The 19797-nt window shown below is 48.4% G+C and overlaps 2 protein-coding genes across 2 annotated transcripts; one reads left to right on the forward strand and one right to left on the reverse strand.

Annotated features, from left to right (window-relative positions):
- The first annotated feature begins 240 nt into the window (after positions 1-240).
- On the forward strand, positions 241-16486 carry hif1aa (hypoxia inducible factor 1 subunit alpha a). Its single transcript, XM_053846075.1, has 15 exons — positions 241-525; positions 11540-11730; positions 12333-12484; positions 12850-12934; positions 13444-13553; positions 13631-13806; positions 13865-13971; positions 14038-14185; positions 14258-14571; positions 14642-14826; positions 14891-15013; positions 15074-15318; positions 15376-15475; positions 15544-15628; positions 15690-16486. Exons 1-15 carry the CDS (start codon positions 494-496, stop codon positions 15857-15859), a joined length of 2223 nt encoding a protein of 740 aa, XP_053702050.1. The 5' UTR covers positions 241-493; the 3' UTR covers positions 15860-16486.
- Positions 15897-19797, reverse strand: LOC128747858 (serine protease HTRA2, mitochondrial-like). The gene is made up of 8 exons (XM_053846076.1): positions 19287-19797; positions 18581-18785; positions 17811-18005; positions 17715-17747; positions 17502-17610; positions 17373-17442; positions 17204-17299; positions 15897-17126 (listed from the first exon to the last, which is right to left on the reverse strand). The coding sequence occupies exons 1-8, from the start codon at positions 19688-19690 to the stop codon at positions 16961-16963; spliced, it is 1278 nt and encodes a 425-aa protein (XP_053702051.1). The 5' UTR covers positions 19691-19797; the 3' UTR covers positions 15897-16960.

The following is a 19797-nucleotide window of genomic DNA, read 5'->3' on the forward strand; positions in this document are numbered from 1 at the left end:
GTGCACGATCATTCCAAACCAAACGGACCTTTGAACGTATGTTTTTGTGCAATCACAACCCAATCTACACTGCTTCTGCAACCACATTAACACACAACACCGAACGCAGTATACGAGTATATGTTGGAGGCGTCTACGGTGTTGTGGAACGCTTCTGTCAACCGCCGTGAACTTGTTGACCTCCTCGTGATCTTACTGGAACTGTTCCTGTGCGCGCCCCCGAGCGACTAAGCATGTGACTGCGCGTCCCCGCGGACTCAACATTGTCTGAGCGAGTCAGAAGCGCTACAGCGTGGCACTGCGCGGACGTCTTTTCGCGACCCAAACACCGCTCTCTCGAAACAAAACCCACCCGCTGCGACCTCAGAAGAGACCCGGCGGAGGATCCACGAACACTTCCCTGCGACAGACACCGTGGGAGTTTGTTTTCCGACGGGCCCGAACACAGCTCGCTTCAGAGAGAGAGACCCAACTCCAGCCCTCCCGTCCTGACATGGACACAGGAATTGGACCTGAAAAGAAAAGGTAACGGCCGCTCGTGGTGCTATGTGCGCAGTGGCGAACCGTGTATAACAAACGCAGCCGAGTGAACTAATCCCAATTATATAATAGTTTTCTTGTCTGCTAGCATCCGCTCCCTGGACACACACAGACAGTCGATGCTAATACTGTTAGCAGCGGCTAGCTCGCGCTAACTGGAAAATTACTAGCCGAGTCGAATTACTAACTTCTCAAAACACACGTTTTACTCTTCCACTCCGGTAATGTCGCCCTTAATGTCCGCTCTGGTGTTTAATAACGTCTATTTAACGCTGTAATTATTCCAAAACCCGACGTCAACGTAAACATCGTAGTACGTTGCCAGTGATTGACTCGAGCTACTTTCTGTTCTGCTCGATTGTGGGTCGGAATATTGTTTGCACAAGTTTTGCTCACCTGAATGTCCTCGCAGCATCGATCCTAAACATCAGATGTTGAAGGATGTCGTTTCCTTAACATGTTTGATATGTTAACAGAGAAGACGTTACCTGGTAATTACAATCTGTCATTCCAACGATCAAATGTTTGTTTGGGTTTAAAATGTGTGAATGTGTGGTCATTGGAATTCAAATGCAATATTTTCACTATAGATTTAGACTTGACAATTGAATTAAAAAGAGATGCTGCAATCGTTGTGGAATGCTCTTGCTGACCTTATTAAGTATCTTGTACAGTATAATAGTATGTTCTATTTGATAACATAATTTATCGTTGCACTTCCAACATGTCATGCACCTTGTTAGATCATGCCACGCAGCATTACTTGTATACACAACATAATATTGAGCTGGGATGGTGGTGTATAAATATGTTTGTGTGCTCATAGAACAAACAGATATGAGGGCCAAAACAAAAATGTTACATGAGACTCCTGGAACAGGGAATTGGTTCAGGTGAAAGTTGAAGAGGCTTGTTTTGTCTTGAAATTGTGTTTAGTATATTAGCCATGGAATAGTGCTTTGTTATTGCCCTTTACATTAGTTTTCAATGCCATTCTGACCTAACGTTATTTTTTAAGCTCCGGGCAGGCAGCAGCAAATTATTTCCTGGGTAGTATTTGGGCCCCAGGCCTTGAGTTGAACAGGTGTTATAGTAATCAGGCAGGGTCAGGGATTATATAAATATTCACTGGTATGCCTTCTTATTGTTCCAGTGCGATCTGAGAGAATAAGGACGGGATGATCGCTAAAGTTTAACGTCACACCTCTTTGAGACGACTGCAGCAGTTTGGAATCTAGTTGGTCTTAACTGTAATGTCAGATATCTTCATCTTTTGAGCATCTTTTTGGTGGTCACTGCTTGTTCTGGTTTCACTAAACCCATTGCTCAAATACACTCACAGGCGTGAATCAAAGGTTACAGTGTAGTCACACTTGATAACAGAATGAGCAGCAAATTTATAGGCGAGACAATGTCCTTGTGTTACTTTGATGTCTTGGTGGTAAAGGCGGTTAAATCTACTGGTGTTGAGGTGACCGTGTCGGTCAACTTGTGGAAATCGTCACTGGATATGTGGTCAACAGGAGTAACTGTTGAATGGTGTTCCTCTGGCCTCCCACTTCTACTTCACTCTCAGTGCAATGGTTAATTTAGACACAAGGCTGTCTGGGTTTTATATAGATTCACTTTTTGTCTGAATATTTTCAACCTACCATCAGAAGATAGATGAGCTTGGTGTAGGATACGCACCATAAAGCATTTCAGTGGGTTCTTGAAGAACCTCAAACTTGAGCTTACTTTTCTAATCTCATTATTATTTCGACCTCTAAGCTTGCTCCAAAGATGGTATACAAATGGAACTTTCCTGCTGCCCTAGTTATGAACGCACAGCTCTGGTTCAGTCCAGCTCAAACTAGCTCACCATCAAAGACTGTGTCGCAATAACCTCTATTAATGACTTTGTAATTGTGGTTTGGAATCCTTCCACGCGTCTTGTACCAGCTGCTAACTCACTTCGATGGGTTCCTAAACTAGCTGGATCTACCAACGTGGAATCGGAGAAAGGAGTAGCCGACTTGGAAAAGTGTCTGATACATTTTTCTGATTTACTATGAATTTGCGGCCACTTTTTAAAGCCAAACGTTCAGCATCAGGATGGTGTTCACGCCAGGCTTCCTGGGAGCTGGAAGACTCTGCGATAGACACTCATGTTCGGCATATTCCGATGTGTGGGATGCGACCACAGTTTCCAGTCAATTCTGGTCATTCCACCAACAAAGCCGAAAAGATTCCATGTACTTTTCGTTTCTCCTGAAGTGCGCCAGCTGTACGCACTGAGCAGACTGGAATAATCGACTGCGGAAAATGTCTTTTATATATTTCTTCTAACATGTCCTTATTAGTTTCAAGAGAAGTTAATGCTCTCAGATTTTGCCCTCATTCCTCTACAGCTGCATATTTGGCACAGCGCCTTGTATCTGTCTAATCATGTCTCGGCGCTTCATCTGTGGCGCAACATGTTTGTTTTGTCAGAGAGAAACGCCAGTTGGACTCTGGTTTTGGCCGGTTGCTATGCCGATGCTTGTCTCAGCTCTTAATCACTGAAGGTTGACGTCAAATGTGCTGGGATATTTATCGCCTGCTAATTTCTCTGGTCGCCTCAAGGCACTGGTGGATAATTACAAATTGAGAGCTGTGTAGTATTAGTGAGTGTTGAGCGTCGTAAATGACAGTGTTTGCTGTTCAGCCTCTGCGGCTGTGATGGAAAGTTTTCTTTCTTTCTTCTCAGCTGTCGTACAGGATGTCGCCATCTTCCTCTTTGTTAACAGCCGCACAGACGGGAGTCGGCGGTCAGCAAAACAGAGCAGGAGTTGAAACCTCATACTGTTAGGACGTACAGTCACTACAGGGGTTGCGCTCTCTCCGCTACTTTCCAAGTTCACAAGTCAGTATTTAGTCTTTCTGGTCAGTCATTGGTCAGCTGGCAAGTTGTGTAAAACTGAACTGGTGTTTTTTGAAGCGGTTTTGAGGGTGTGGCTAAGGAAGTGGCTGTTCCTGGGGCGGCATTGTTGTTTTAGGGTCCAACTGTCCAACAGTAGATGACTTGGTCAGTTTAGTGAGCTCCAAACAAACACAGTTGTGACAAGCGATTAAATATTAACTGTTAACAGAGATTCTGGAAGTGATGAGATGTTTGTTCATCCAGGTCATCTGACTCGAAGCGCTTCAATCCAGCACCTGGACGGTTTGAAACCTGAGAGTGTCGCATTTGTTCCAAAAAAGGAAGTTAAAATACTAGCAAAAAATAATCCCCAGTGACTGAAGATATTTTCATGCAATGGATTCCACTGTGTTTTCCATAAGCGAAGGATGTATGTAAAAATTGCAGCACACCAAAACAAAACAGGAAGCAGCTGGACAAAAATCAAAGCAGAGATTTTTTCCCACTCCCAACATGGCAGACTCCCCACTGTTGATACACATGTTTGTGAAGTACAGTCCAGGAAACTGTGTCTGATTGCTTTATATACTCGGTGATGATAACAAAATCTTAATAAAAACACTTGTATTATAAATACATAAAACTTTATGGCCCCTACCAACCAAAAATGCGTCCTGAGTCTGTATTTCTGATTGTTTTGTTGGGTTAATTCAAAATACAACATCAGTAGCCTGCGCCTAATTCCTATTGTAATTGCATAGAGCTCAGCAAAGGCTATGTGTTTGACTGTATCACACAACCCTGCTCAGTGGTGCTTGCAATGAGCATTGCTTTGAGATGGATTTAGAGGCCACTTAAATGTCGCAGGTTTACATTCTCCACATGTAGAAGTTGATACACCGATGGTGTAAAGCATTTGTTGTGGCAAGTTTGACAGATGGGCCGCTCATCTTTGATTTTCAACGTCGCCACATAACAGATCTATTGTTTTGTTTTCTTGTTTTCCTTTCACATTGTTGTCCGTCATATCTTCCGTTGCACACTGATGAGATTAAGAGTAACTGCGACTTAAAGCAGTCCTGAAATTACATTATTTGTTTAAATTTTTGACTCTGTATTGAATTATTTGCCTTTTCTTATGTAGATTATCCATTTAGGGCACTGGTTATTAGATTTGTCTGAGTGTGTGGAGAGGGCTGTATTCTTCGCTTGACCTTCAGATGTCCTTTTTTTGGAGCAGAAAAATCATTTTATTCTGTCCGTATCGCTTGCCAAAATTTGTTTTAGCAAATATGGTGTCACTTAAAGCCACTCTGTAAATTATTTCTGCTCTGTTCCATCATCATCCAAACCCCCTGTGTTTGGAGCTGTAGTACTATGATCGGTGCTATGATGGAATATATGAGGAAAAAATTGATGCACCTATTAGGTTGCGCTGTGCGTGAACGAGCTTCATTTCTACCTAATGCCTTTTGCGCTGCTGTTGGGGGCGCCCACCCCATGAATGATGTAACGTCGGGGTTTCACCCGGCGGTTACAATGATGAAGCTGCGTGGCTGCTCTTGACGCTGCTTTTAAGGTGCAGATAAAGGAGAGCATTGTGCTCATTCGCCTACCAATTTTACATGTAGATGGTGATGTAGAAGGAGCTCTGAAATGGACCCAGGTTTTCATAAAATGAGCAGCTACCACTTGCTGTAAAGAATCTGACCGCACTGTCCAGAGTGCAAAAATATTGTAATAGTCTGTAGGAGCAAATGTATTGCTCTAAATGTGTACTATTCAATTTGCTCCTTGCTCAGTTGGCCATATCCAAAGATGCTTGTTGATCAACACTGCACCATGTGACTTATATAATGCTTGTTGGTGTGTAGTATTTATAGACGGAGAACATCGCTACACTCAGGGCTTATTTACATGCAGTTTGTTTGAATCAGAGAAGTCAGTGATGATAAAACCTGCTGTACAATGAAATGCACAGTTCACTTGTGTATTTTCATTCTGGAGTTTAGGATTCTAATCCTGTTACATCACTGATTCAGCTTTTCACACTGTCACTTCCCTCCGTTTAAAGCTGCACCTTTGAGAAGAGCGTCAGTTGTAGGGCTGTGTGTTAAAGTGTCAGTACCAAATTGTGCTGGTCTTCCAAAATGCCCATTTGCACCAGTGAAGTACCACATTTGTCTCTGTGTTACTGACTTTGCACATTGAGGCCACGAAAGCTGAAGCTGAAGCTGGAATCCCAGCTTGCCACCACTGCTCCTGACAAGTTTTCCAGTTGATTATTGTGACGTATTTGAGGCTGCTGGCCGTAATTGGACCCAGTTCTTGCAGCACATCGCAACTTTTTACATTTTCATTTGCCTTAGTGTGTGTTGTTAGACAAGCTATTTGAATCAGTCGAGATTGCGGTGAAATTTTTTGGTCATGTTGGCAATGGTTAGAAATATGAACAGGTTCCGGAACATTGCCATGAATGTCATCACTGAAGTGCTTCAGTGTGTGTGTGTGTGTGTGTGTGTGTGTGTGTGTGTGTTTCTGCACTGGTTTACAGGGCGACAGTTAAAGTTTATGGCTGTCTTTGGTCTCTTATCTTGATATCAGCCCTCCTTAAGGTTCCAAGGAAGTGCTACTAGGAAGCATCAACAAACATGAAGAATGAAGCTGTTAGGCATGCAGTCATCTCTTTGTTATTGTGTTGTTCATGATGAAGTGAGGTTTTGTTTGTTTCTGTTTGAACCAATCCATACTAACACAACAACTTGTTCTGGAACATTTGTTCTCTACACTCTCTTTTACATGTTAAACATTGACTCTGAGTCTCGGAATGTGAACCGTGGTTTGAAGTCTTTTATTTTGTTGTTGATCATTCTTTCTTCCTTGTCAGTTCTCTTTCTGCGTAACTCTGAATTTGCCTTTGCTTTGACTTTACTTGTCGCTGCAGAGAGGTGATATGCATGGAAGCATTCATCTCTCCTCCTGCTGCACCCTCACTCGTCAATCATGACTGAAACCTGATGCCCACACCATGTGAAGCAGTATACACTGGGACATTCTGTTATTAGTAGGCGAACAAAAAACGTCACGTGAAGCTAGTGCTGGAGACCAGAACATTCAGTTGGACCTGTTTCTAAGCCGAGAGAACAATATCGAGGTTCTTAATAATACCCGGTCACAAGAGCCCTGTGGAAGGATGCTAAATTCCCAGGGTCCGTCATTCCTGGAGTGGGAGACACGTGAGGTGCTGCCGTATGGTTTTTAAATCCCACTGGCTGGAAAATCACGTTCCAGCTGCAGCGTGCCCAGTGAGTCAGGGGTCTGCCTGATATTTATAGGAAAATCAAGCCTTGAAATAGAGGCCAAGTTTTCCAGTCCTTTTATTATCAAAGTCCAGTAGAGAAGCCAGCTCAGTTACCTCATGTGGGGGATTCGTAAACAAACATCTCGTCCAGAACAGGTCATTGGATCCAGGGACACGGTGCACATGGCTGTAAACAAGGCAGCATGTATCAGAGTAGCTGTGGTTTGATAGTGGGTCCCTGTGACTTCTGAACCCTGCCAACCCAACTGTATCCCAACTGTCGCTAATCATTATTAGCAACGCGGATGCTATTTACAAGCTTAGTAGACACGCTTGCGCGCGACAGTTTCCAAAAGGTGTTGTGTAGTTGGCTGTGTTCTTTTGTTTGTTCCATGCATTCAAATGTCATTTTATTTGTGGGACCCATTTACAGTGTTCAGTTGCAAGAAAAAGGAAGTGCTTTCCTGAGCTGCCTGTACCTGGATCTGAGGTTTGATTTAGTCCTCACCTAAAGGTCCACATTAAGTGTGCCACTGCCACTTTGCACGCATTAGGTCCCTGAATCTGGAAAACACAATTGTCACCCGGTCTGTTTTCAGTCACCAAGTGTGTTTGACTCAACTGACTGTCCCATCACTGACCCACCAACCCAGCAACAGATAAGCAAAAGACTGTCCAGAACCTGACGCTCTTGTTTGACTCAGCGTTGTTGGTCTCACCGGATAAACAGGATGATTTCTGAAGTTAGAAGGTGGTCTAATCTCCACAGCCCAGTCGGCTTGTTTGGCTGCGCACCAGGCAGTTACCCCCCACCTAAAAAAAAAACCCTCTTGTTGTGTGTGTCTTCGCACCACAACTCCCAAACGGGTCATTTCCTGGCAGCAGTGTCTGTTTTATGGGGTCAGCAGTTGAAAAAGTCCACGACGAGCGGAAAGCTAGCGCCGGCTGATCTCTCACCTGCAGTGATTGTATTGCTAATAGCAGGGCTAACAGTCCTCGGGAGGGTTGTGGGGGCATATTGCTCGCAGAGCTGGCTATCCCGCCTGCTCAGCTCAAGCATCAGATGATGATGTAGCACCCAGCCATGAGCTAACAGCTGCCCTGTGGATGTTGAAGTTCATTTCATCTCTTCATATGTCAGCAATATAACACGCACAGTCACTCGTGTAGAGAGCACGTAGGAGTATTGCGTTTTAATGGTAGTGGAGCTCTCCTCTTATGGGCAGACTCCTCCACTGTTCAGGCTGCTGTGTTTTATATGCACATTTCTTTGGCTTTCACCGTGGAACCAGAAAACCTGGCTGTGTTGCGATACATTGCTATTTAATTTGCATGAGTTGCTTTCATCATTCATACATTAACTGGAGTCTCAAACGCTCGAGAATGAGGCTTATTGTCACCCCAATCTGGGCGCAGTGACTTGAAGCTTCCCATACCCTGTGATGTATTTCTGACTCTGGAATGCGTCCAGTATATGTTCCAGAGTGTACACCCTTGAGGTGCAAATGTTCCGCGCCTCATGTGCGCAGATTCCTGTTTTCCTCTGAGATTGTTCATTCTTCCGTCCCTTGAGTTTGTGCAGCCGCTCTACATTCCCAACACAAGTTGCGTAACCGAGACGCTGTTTACTGCCAAACTACGCTGACAAATGACCTCTCTAGTTAATAGGTCAGACCTCGTAGTAAAAATACACACTTGCCCTGGATACTTTTTTTTTGTCTACGCTATCTCATCCCTGCTGGCGTGCATTCCACAATCGCATCCAGTAAAAGCAAGTCTACACATGTGACTGCAGCGGAGTGTGTGTGTGCTGAACATGTATGGCCATGTGTGTGGAGGGGCCTTATGTAACCGCGGCCTCTCGGCTGCCCTTTAGCTCCACCGAGCTGCGACATTTCCACAGCCGCTCGCTTGTGGAAGAGTACACACACTGTCCCTCCTCTCTTTACATTTAAACGAGCTCTTTACGAACCCGGCTCTGTTGCTTGAGACAGAAAGGGATTGTTTCAGGCCGCAGCGAGGTGGGGAAGTGTTTCGCCGAGCATTAGTGACAGTGGTTTGTGCAGCTGTCGTGCTCTGATGAATTTGTTGACCGTGTTTGTGGATGCTTCAGCCGCCTGTGCTGAGGTGTGGGTGCCGGTGTTATTTGACGTCTGTATTCATGAGTCCGCTCCCACTCATCCATCAAGCTCTCATTTCCTCCTGGAGGGTCTGCGGTTCCTCAGCCGACGCGCCGGCACACTGGAGCTTATCTGTCATTGGATCATCAGCAGCTTAGCTGGTGGCGTGCAGGGCAAAGTTTCCATTGTGTCATGTGTGTAATGCCCGGCCCGGCCCACTCAGAGCTTCTTTATTAGTGGAGGAACAACTCAAGGGCTCGACATCTTAATGGATAGGTGAGCATCACTTTTCTGTCCTCACAACGGCTTCTCTGGATAAACATTGACGGCACTGAAGTGACCCACTGAACTGATGCAGAGCAACAGTGAAATTCTGTTGAGATAAACATGTCACTTGACTAAGGGAAGCAAAGTTGGATACTGGTTAAGTATCTCAGTCCTCTGGTGTATGTGCATATATACAGTATGTAGGGATGCGCAATAACGTCACAATTCACAATATACCGCCAAACACAATCTCCACGATTCTGCATCTCACGATAAATTTGATAAACACGCAGCTCACTCTCCAGCTCCGCGGCGTGTAACAGTTGTGGAAAGTGTGGTGGACTTTGGTTCACGATCGTAGTTATAAACTTATTTTTAATACAGGGAAGCTTTGATAATGACACTGGTCGACTCTGAGTCTCTGCATAACAGTCAAAGTATGAGTGACATCTTCAATAAGGCACTGGAAAACAACCATTTTAGGTGAGAGAATTGTGAAAAGGTTTTTCATCACACAAGACAAAGCACTGACAGTTTGTATAATGATTTTGAGATATATTTGAGATATATATATTATTATATATATACATACATACAGACCTGCTGTCTGTCAGTGGAGCGGTAGAAGTGAATGCATTCCACTGAGGGCATTATCCAGGATAATATGGGGTCAAATCTTCTCCGCTCTGGCTTCATAACTTCACATGGGCAGAGGCGACCGCAGTCAGATCTGTACACTCAAATTTGCTTCCCCTGCACTTTTCAGCAGAAGGCGGAGCAGATAAGAGCGAGGTGTTAATGACACAATGACCTGGTTCTGTTTCCCCTGGTGATGTGCATCCTATTTTTACCTCTGCCGCATTTATCTCTTCTGCTTAAATTTGATTGTTGCGAGGTTGGTGTTGAGAGAAATAAGCTGGATGACAGACCAGCCATGTTCAGCAGTGTAAACAAGGCAGACAGGCTGAGTGAAAGTACAACACAAACTGTGCCGGAGCTTGGAAGTGAAACCGGTCTGCGCAGATTTAGCGTTGGCTCACAAGTGTGCTTGTGGTTTCACAGTGATTCAGAATATGATCTTGACTTTGATCATTATGACTTACTGAGAATCTTATTTTAAACACCTGGCCACGCAGTATTGATGCTTTGAATCTCCCTGTGGAGCTGTTGAATCGACCTGAGCGCTTATTTCATTTGCTCAACTTGCATCTTTTGTGTTGCTGTGAACCCAAACAAAGCCAGAGAGTAATTCTGGATTCCTGACTGATCCTGCTGCTGCAGCAACGCTTCCTGGTCAGTCCTCCTCCCAGATCAAGAGCGTCCCCCCGCGCGCCCTGCCAACCACTCGATTTAGAGATTTCACTTGATTTCTTCTTGGCGAGCTACAAATAACTCGTCCAATCCGGAAAGTGCTCAGCGTATCAATTTCACTTAGCCGAGCATTTGAGCGCCGCACAGCTTTCAAACTGTTGTTGTGATGCAGCTGCTGCGGCTCCTAAATGCATCTCAGATAATGAGGTTGTGTGTGTGGAGGGGGGGAGAGAGGGGTGAGTGTGCAGGGGCAGGGAGGAAACTGTTGATGTTGAAACCGTGGATCTCTTCATCAGTGATCACTTTTCATGTTCCACTTCATAACTGGGTTTCAGAGCGAAGGGCTGGGTGGTGATTCATCTGCTTATGGCACTGGCACTTACCACAACAGCAGTGCAGAACTCAGAATATCGTGTTGCGTAGAGAGGTTTGCTAACACTGTGTTGTTGAGAACATTTCTAAACTGATATTTAAATACTGTGACATGCAATTACAATGAGAGGGCTACCACTCTCAGTTTTTATCATGATGGTATAGATCACAGGAGCATGAATGATGGATGAAGTGGAGCAGTCATGTGACTCGGGCATGTGAATGGTGAAAAGCTGAGGTGATTACTGAGGATGAAACCAGGTGGATATTGGACTTGTCTCTCTGAAACGAGGGATTAACGTTCGGCTGCTTGCATGAATTCAGTCGCCGCAACAAGTGGTGTAATCATTAATGGAAGGTGTGCGAGTCTGTGTGCGTGCGTGCGTGCGTGTTGATGACATCATTACAGCGTTCCCTGTAGATGCCTGGCTCCAGGCTCGTAAATGTCAGAATGACTGGTGTTGCTCTCAATCGGTTTTGCTCCAACACACACACACACGCGCACACAAGAGACTCAGCTCCGCTCCTTCAGCCAATCGGCCGTCAGTAGGCGTGGCCTCGCCGGCCAGCAGCCAGTCAGAGAGCTGGAATGCATGTGTGTGTGTGTGTGTGGAAGAGAGTTTGACAGGGGTCCAGACAGCGGCTCGCCTGTTGCCGACTTCAGTTGCAGCATCCCGGGATGTCCGTCCTCACGCTGCAGGTTATTGACTCGGAGCCCACTGACCCGTCCTCCCCCGTCCCCCGCAGGGTGAGCTCCGAGCGCAGGAAGGAGAAGTCCAGGGATGCGGCGCGATGCCGGCGTGGGAAGGAGTCGGAGGTGTTCTTCGAGCTGGCCAAGCAGCTGCCGCTGCCGGCCGGGAGCAGCTCCAGTCTGGACAAGGCCTCCATCATGAGACTGACCATCAGCTACCTGCGCATGAGGAAACTGCTGGGCAGCGGTCAGTACCCTCTCCTCTCCTGTCAATTATTCAGCTCCTGCTCCTGTGCTTCCACGTCAATATGGAGGCAGAGGCGGCGCGCCGCCGGAATGTAGATGACATGATGTGAGTGGACTCCGTTTGCTGGGATTCATGAGCTCATGCTTCTATTGATCTGCCTGCAGCGTCACCTCCACTGTTGCTTTGCTGTGGGACCTTCGTGATCATTCTCTTTGTCACCAAGAACATTTGATCATGCATAGTGTACACACACACACGCACGCTCAGTGGCAGGATAGATAGTTTGTACTAGACTGTGTTGACAGAAACATCTCAATGTCACCTGGTCTCCTTTGCCTCTAACCTTATTTCAACCTGAGCACTGTAAATATTCAGTTTCTTCATCGAGTGTGACGCACCAAACACACACACGCAGGAGGGAGGCGGCACGTACGTGCCGAGACACGCAGACAACAACAAACACACCGGAATAGATGAAGCGCACGCATAAAAATAATGGCCCAACTGCAGTGGACAGACTTCACGTGCCAACACTCTCTCAGAACAGGGGTCGCGTGTCCTCAAGATCATGTGACCTGACACTCTCTCCCCCCCTCCATCAGATGAGTCGAAGGCCGAGCCAGGCAGCGAGCTGGACCTCCACTTCAACAGCTCCTACCTGAAGGCTCTGGAAGGCTTCCTCATGGTTCTGTCCGAGGACGGAGACATGATCTATCTCTCTGACAACGTCAACAAGTGTCTGGGCCTGGCACAGGTGAGCGCCACCTGACTGAAAACTGAACATTTGGAGTGAACCCATGAATAATTGAGTCCACAATAATTTAAAAACATCATGAATGCTGCTTTAGTTGGCTCACGGTCGCGGTGTGTTTCTCTGAAGTTCCCACTGACCTAAAAAAGCCGTTATCTTTAACTGGTAACAGTTAGTTCAGCAGTGACTGGAAGTGACTCAGAAGTAGCCGCCCTCATTGATTGACAGCGCCTGTGAGGACAGGTTGTTCCCATGACAACCAGATGACCACCTGTCAGCAGTCATAGTGTGACAGCTGATCTTTCTTTAGCCTGTTAAGCACCGCCCCCCCCCCCCGTTGGTGCTGAAACTTTGTATGGTTTCCTCAGCTGGACCTGACGGGCCACAGCGTCTTCGACTTCACACACCCATGTGACCAGGAGGAGCTGAGGGAGACATTGCAGCACAGAGCAGGTGAGCGACACTCTGGGATCCGTTGGTCGTCGCCCGGGCTGGAACACGTCACTGGAGCAGAGCGGCTTTGAGAACTATTTAGAACCCGCTCAGGTTGGGAGGGAGCGTGTTCTCCTGCAGCAGTGACATGATTTACTGTCATTTCATCCTCAGCCATGACTGTTGACTTGATGCTTATCGTTATTTGAAGTCTTTACAGTAGTTTAAACTAAACAAATTAAAACATTTAAAAATGTGTTTTTCAGTTTTAAAGATTGAAAAGGATTTTTATTGAATATAATTATTTAAACTCCTTTTATTTTTCTATTATTAAAAAAACAGAATTGAATTAGTTTTGTATTTTGTCGTATTTCATTCAGTTAAAATGCCTTTTTTGTATGTGATTCTTTCTTAAATAAAAAAACTGCTCTTTATGAATTTCTTTTAAAATGGATTTAGTTTTTCATGAGCGAACATATTCTTCACCGTGCTCCATATTTAAGTCATTTCCCATCTCCTGTGATGTTCAGGATCCAAGAAGTCCAGGGAGGTGAACTCGGCTCGCAGTTTCTTTTTGAGGATGAAGTGCACTCTTACCAGCAGGGGGCGCACCGTCAATGTGAAGTCAGCCACATGGAAGGTGAGCCTGAAGTCCTCTGCTGCCAGAACATGGTGCTCCTCAGGTGTATTGATGGCTGTGTACCTGAATCCCGGCAGGTCCTGCACTGCTCTGGTCACGTGTACGACAGCGAGCTCTCGGACGCGTCCGTCCCGTACCTGGTGCTCATCTGCGACCCCATCCCTCACCCGTCCAACATCGAGGCACCACTGGACACCAAGACCTTCCTGAGCCGCCACACCATGGATATGAAGTTCACCTACTGCGACGAGAGGTAAGTGAGACTCGCTCAGCGCCGGCCACCAGTCACCTACAACAGTCACGTGTTCCAGGATCACGGAGCTGATGGGCTACGACCCCGACGACCTCCTGAACCGCTCCGTGTACGAGTACTACCACGCGCTGGACTCCAACCACCTGACCAAGACCCACCACAACCGTGAGTGCTCAGACTCTGGTCCTGCCAGTGGAAGCGTTGGCGCTCACATCGTGTGTTCCCCGCCAGTGTTCGCCAAGGGTCAGGTGATCACGGGTCAGTACCGCATGCTGGCCAAGAGGGGCGGCTTCGTGTGGGTGGAGACCCAGGCCACCGTCATCTACAACAACAAGAACTCGCAGCCGCAGTGCGTCGTCTGTGTCAACTTTGTGCTCAGGTAACGTGGCAGCCATCTTTGGAAGGTTTCCCCGCTGAGTCACGTGACCTCACGGGCTCTCTTGTCCCTCAGTGGGGTCCAGGAGGAGCAGACCATCCTGTCTCTGGAGCAGACGGAGGACGTCAAGTCTGTGAAGAAGGAGAAGCAGCAGCAGCAGCAGGAGGAGGAAGTGGAGGAGAGCAGCCAGGCGGAGGAGGGCGTGACTCTCCTGAAGGCCGAGCAGCAGAAGGAGGAGGAGCTGGACACCATCCAGCTCTTCAGCCAAACGGAGGAGGTGAAGCCCCCGCCCAGTCTGTACGAGCGTCTGAAGGAGGAGCCTGAAGGCCTGACCCAGCTGGCGCCGGCTGCCGGCGACACCATCATCTCGCTGGACTTCAGTTGCCCCGGTTGGTGCTCCTCACGCCTCCAGGTGGGTTGGAACCACGCAGCCCTCTGACCCCTCTCCTGTCACTACAGACTCTGAGATCCACATCCTGAAGGACCCGCTGTACAACGACGTGATGCTGCCGTCCACCAGCAGCACCATGGCGCTGCCACTCTCCCCGCTGCCGCCCAGCGAGCCGCTCGCTGTCTCCAGCTCCTCACCAGATGCTGCCAAGAGCTTCCCGTCCAGCGCTGCGGTCAGCCAGAACTGCCCGGAGGTGAGGAGGCTTCTTCGGCATCAGTGCCGAGTTAGCGCCGTGGTTCTGACTCCTGTTCCTCCAGGTGGTCACCTCTCTGGACTTCTGCTTCCCCATGGACTCGGACATGAACCCCGACTTCAAGTTGGACCTGGTGGAGAAGCTGTTCACCATCAACACGCAGCCCAAGACCCCGTTCACCTCCCAGGTGAGTTGTCGCGGCGACACCGCCGTCCGTCCCTGCCACTGACTCCGAGTCCGCCTGCAGCCCCTGGAGGACCTGGACCTGGACATGTTGGCGCCCTACATCCCCATGGACGACGACTTCCAGCTGCGCAGCCTGAGCCCGGACGAGGCCGCCCGGTCCCTGACCGGCTCCCCGGTGCACATCACATCGCAGGAGCTGCACAACTACTCCGGCGCCCCCTTCAGCTCACCGGAGAGTCGCACCGCTTCCCCGGTGCCTCCGGAGCCCGTGGTCGCCCCGCACCTCGCCACCATCATCGCCAAGAGGTAACGTGTGCCAGTCAGTGCGCGAGTGTGGAGGCTAAGCAACCGTGTCTCCTGCAGAACTCCACAGCTGGACAAAGAGGTGTCGCTGCGGACCCTCGCGGCTCAGAACGCACAACGCAAGCGGAAGCTGGGCGACTTGCGAGACACACTGGCACCTGTGAGTTGCTTTGCTTGACCTGTCAGAGGAGAGTCGCGCTTGTCGGTGCTGAACTGCTCTTCCTCCAGGAGGCGCTCACGTCAGACCGAGTGGAGGCGGTGAAGAAGCCGAAGCGGTCAGATGTAGGGAAGACGTTCATCCTACTGCCTTCAGGTGAGCCCCGGCATCTGCGCTCGCCCGTGGATTCTCACCCTCTCTCTTCCTCTGGCTACAGACCTGGCCAGCCGTTTGCTCGGCAGCACGTCGGACGGCGGCGGCTCTCTGCTCTCGCTACCGCAGCTCACACGCTACGACTGCGAGGTCAACGCCCCGTTACAGGGGCGCCAGTACCTGCTGCAGGGGGAGGAGCTGCTGCGAGCGCTAGACAACGTCAATGTGGCGTAGCGCCTCCTGCTGGACTAGATTGCTCACTACAGTCCCCTCCCCACCCCTCCAAAGCCCATGCCCTTTATTTATGTATCTGTATGGTTCTAGTCCGGCGCTGTCCGTGCACATCGCAGCATTCCACCGTGACCGACAGTCGCAGGCCAACGGGATTCAAACAAAGTGTCCGACCCCCCACCCCCTTCCTCTCCAGCAGAGAGTCTCAGCACACGGCGCCCGGACCGACCGACAACCCGAACTCTCCTTGGCGGGTCGCCTCCGAACCCGGCGCTACTGCCAGCAGTGTATTGTAAGCTTCAGTCGCACAATTTATATTTTCTTAAAGAAAAAAATATTACCAGCAAATATATGAAGCCTTTTTAACTAATTTTAAATAACGATGTCGTCCTGTCCTCCATACTCGTTCGTACGTTTGATGTAGAACTTTAACGCTCTAGTCACTCACGTTTATTACTCGTGTAGCCGTACGTGTCACTTTACTTCCTGTCAGCCGGCGCGAGACTTTGTGTGTTGATTTGTGATTAATGAAGTGGGATCATTCTCGCAGCATTCGTGAACTCGTCGATCGGCTCGTACTGTCTGACTTATGCTTCCTGTCGCTGTCAACATTAAATGGCTTTAATATGATTCTGTCTCCTGTTGTCATGAAAAAATAACTGAAACGTCACATTTACATGTGGAAAAGAAAAATAGGTAGCGTGTAAAAGCTGAAGGAAAATCGAGGACGTTTATAAATAAATAAAAAAAAATGAGAACAAGGTCTTACCTCTGATCTTCAGCTGGTATTTAAAGAAGCCCTGCTGCACTAACTCCGGACATCACCTTTAGAGTCGCGCGGCCCATGCCGCCATCTGCTGGCAGGGCTCTGTTACTGCCAGGTCCGCAGGTCAGACAAACCCTCTCATCGCACACATGAACGCGGCTAAGTCACGTGAAGCGGGGCGGCCAATCATTCAAGAGTTGTTTTTAAACGTGTGTAATTGTCAGATGACTGAGCACGTTTTACAGAGGTGCTGACACAAGAGCAGGTGGTCGAACGCCTCCGGCACCTGATTCATCAGCTGTTTTCGGACTTGTCCCTCAGAAGTATAAAAAGCGGCGTCACTCCACGTACTCGGGCATCATGTGCAGCTGCAGCAGTCGCTCGCCTCTCCTCACCGTCACCACCAACCGCTGGTTGTTCTGCACCGCCTGGTACAGCTCCTCCGCCGTGTAGACCGGCTTCCCATTGAGCTCCACCAACACATCCCGTGGCAGGAGGCCGTCCCTGGCCAGACACGGAAGCGCGTCACTACTGGAAGCTTGAGCTCCACTTTGAACACGGAAGAGAGATGCTGTGCTCACCGGTGGGCCGGAGAGCCCTTGTGAACTCTGTGGATCAGGATTCCGTGAGTGACGTCCGGGAAAGTCGGGTCCCTCAGCTTCAGCTCCGCGATGATGCTGGAGGAGTCACGTGAACATTTCAGCGTGTGTGTGTTTTCAGCGGTGCGTCAAGCCCCGCCCACTCCCCCACCTGGGCGTCAGCGTCAACATGGTGATGCCGATGTAGCGCTGGCGGGTGTCCGAGCCGCTGAACCACGAACCTGCGAGGAGACCAGCCATGACTCTGGTGACCTCCGAAATAAGATGGCGGCCAACTCACTTTTCCGGTTGGCCGCCTGATCCAGGAACAGCTGCAAGCGGTCGGCCGGGATGGCGAAGGAGATGCCCGGCGTGACCTTCATGGTGTTGATGCCCACGACCTCGCCGTCCTGCGCTGACCGGCACGAGAGGAGTTAGACTCTGTCGCCCCCTGCAGGCTGCAGCCTCTCACCACACCAACAAGCAGATCACATGGAGGTCAACCAGGACTCACCAGATTGATGAGAGGACCGCCAGAGTTCCCAAACTGCAGGAGAGGAGACACAGTCTGAGTGTGTTCAGTGTGTGAGGCTCAGTCAGGTGCACTCACGTCGATGGCGGCGTCCGTCTGGATGTAGTCCATGTTGGAGTTGACCATTCCCAGCTCCTTGCTTCCTCGCAGCACGGCGCTGATGATCCCGGACGTGATGGTGTTCCTCAGCGCCAGCGGGCTCCCCATGGCCACCACAAACTCCCCCTGCCGGATGTCCGAGGAGCGGCCCAGCTTCAGCGTGGGCAGGGGGTTCTGTGGGGGCGGTCACATGATCAACAATGAGGTCAACAGAAGTCAGTCTGTCCTTCAACTATGTTTCCTTCATGCGCTTCACTTCCTCCTTATCATATTTTTTCATGTTTAACAAATACATTTTTTTATAATTCCATTTCTTCTGATGCCAAACCTCAAATATTGTATTTGTAATAAATCATCTCATACTTTTTGTAGGTAATTCTGACTTAAATGTTTTATTTACATTTATGTGTATTTTCCCACCATGGGTTTTAATTTTTTGGTCGCTAATATGCTCACTTTTTATAACAATTTTCTGGGTTAGGGAGACGTAAGTGGCACATTTTTTTATGTTTCAAAAATTACAATAATTTAATTTTTTTAACCTTTTTTAAAATCATTTTTTCCCTGAATTAATGTTCCGTCATTCATTTTTCTCATTTATTTATTTTGTTTCTTTAATTTTTTTGTTGTAATTTTCTCATCCAGCAAATTATTTGAGTTTTTTTTTTCCTAAATAAAAACATTTATTTTCCATGTGTTTCTGTTTCCGTAAGATCAGTGTCTCACCCGTGACCTCCAGAGCGACTGACCTTGGCGGAGATCTTGATGGTGGCGATGTCGGCCACCTGGTCCACGTGCTGCACGGTGGCGTCGTACGTGTCGCCATTGGCCAGCTTGACGCGCACGGCCCGCTTGTTGGCCACCACGTGGGCGTTGGTGAGGATGAGGCCGTCGCTGCTGACGATGAATCCCGAGCCATTGGACACTGTGATTTCTCTGTGGGACATCGGATGTCTGGGGGCGACAGGAGGAAGGTCAGTCATGTGACCCGCCCTGGTGGAACCTACTGAAGCTGTAGATGCTGGTCACAGAGGCGAAGCAGCAGGTGATGCATTCACTTGCCGACCTCCAACAGAAATGCTAGGTGTTCAATTAGTGGTGCATTCAGGTGACGTTGATACTACTCCTGCCACATTTAAAAAGTAATTTGATTCATAAATAAATATATTGTCTTGAATTCTGGGATTCAGCCAAAATAAATAATAAATAAAATTGAAATTCATGTTTTTATAGAAACACTTGGTTTGATATTAAACAACTCAAATATCACTTGAACAGAGACATAAAAAAAGTCTAAAATATAATATATATATATATATATATATATATATATATATATATATATATATATTTAAAAGTTTTTATTTGGCACATATTTGTTAATCTACTTTATGGTGTTTTCACCTTTAGTGAATGAATTACAGGCGAGTCTAAACAAGAAACCGAAAGACTCACCGGGCCAGGATCTCGATGTAGACCACAGCAGGTGTCGATTTTTCCACCACATCGGCGATAAAGTTGTACTTAAACCGCGGACTGTCGGGCTTAAACGGAGCCGCGCACAGAGCGCTGGGCAGGACGCGTTCAAGGACCGCCGCACCTCTCGAGTCCTCGTCCCTCCGCGTGTCCAGCAGCGCGGCGCCGCAGAGTCCGAGCCCCAGAGAGACAGAACTCAGCAGGCGACCCCCGCGGTCCCGTCCTCGGCCCCGGGACCCACCGGCGCCTCTGCGCCTCAGGCTGCTGACGTCCTCGGCTGTGTGGCGGCTCACCGCGGCGGCGGAGGCGAGCCGCGAGCCAACCAGACAGTCTGTCCTCAGCCCGGTCCGCAAACACCTCACGACAGCCGCCGCCGCTGCCATGTTTGCGCGGTCACTAGTAGCGACTTCTACACACACTTCTAAACCGACCTTTCTGTCGGAAGTTGGTCGGATCAGAACTCACTTCTTCTTCTGCTGCCACCCGGAAG

The sequence above is a fragment of the Synchiropus splendidus genome, chromosome 16, assembly GCF_027744825.2.
Source record: "Synchiropus splendidus isolate RoL2022-P1 chromosome 16, RoL_Sspl_1.0, whole genome shotgun sequence".
Taxonomy (NCBI): domain Eukaryota; kingdom Metazoa; phylum Chordata; class Actinopteri; order Syngnathiformes; family Callionymidae; genus Synchiropus; species Synchiropus splendidus.

What these genes read in the sequence shown, in the direction of transcription:
- hif1aa (XM_053846075.1), top strand. Translation starts at nt 494, where the DNA reads ATGGACACAGGAATTGGACCTGAAAAGAAAAG. An exon ending in AGTGTCTGGGCCTGGCACAG is followed by an intron (nt 12,485 to 12,849) that starts GTGAGCGCCACC and finishes TGGTTTCCTCAG; the next exon opens with CTGGACCTGACGGGCCACAG. An exon ending in GACATTGCAGCACAGAGCAG is followed by an intron (nt 12,935 to 13,443) that starts GTGAGCGACACT and finishes TGTGATGTTCAG; the next exon opens with GATCCAAGAAGTCCAGGGAG.
- LOC128747858 (XM_053846076.1), bottom strand. Translation starts at nt 19,690, where the DNA reads ATGGCAGCGGCGGCGGCTGTCGTGAGGTGTTTGCGGACCGGGCTGAGG. An exon ending in GCGGTCCTCTCATCAATCTG is followed by an intron (nt 17,611 to 17,714) that starts GTGAGTCCTGGT and finishes CGGTCAGCGCAG; the next exon opens with GACGGCGAGGTCGTGGGCAT. An exon ending in TCAGGCGGCCAACCGGAAAA is followed by an intron (nt 17,443 to 17,501) that starts GTGAGTTGGCCG and finishes GTCTCCTCGCAG; the next exon opens with GTTCGTGGTTCAGCGGCTCG.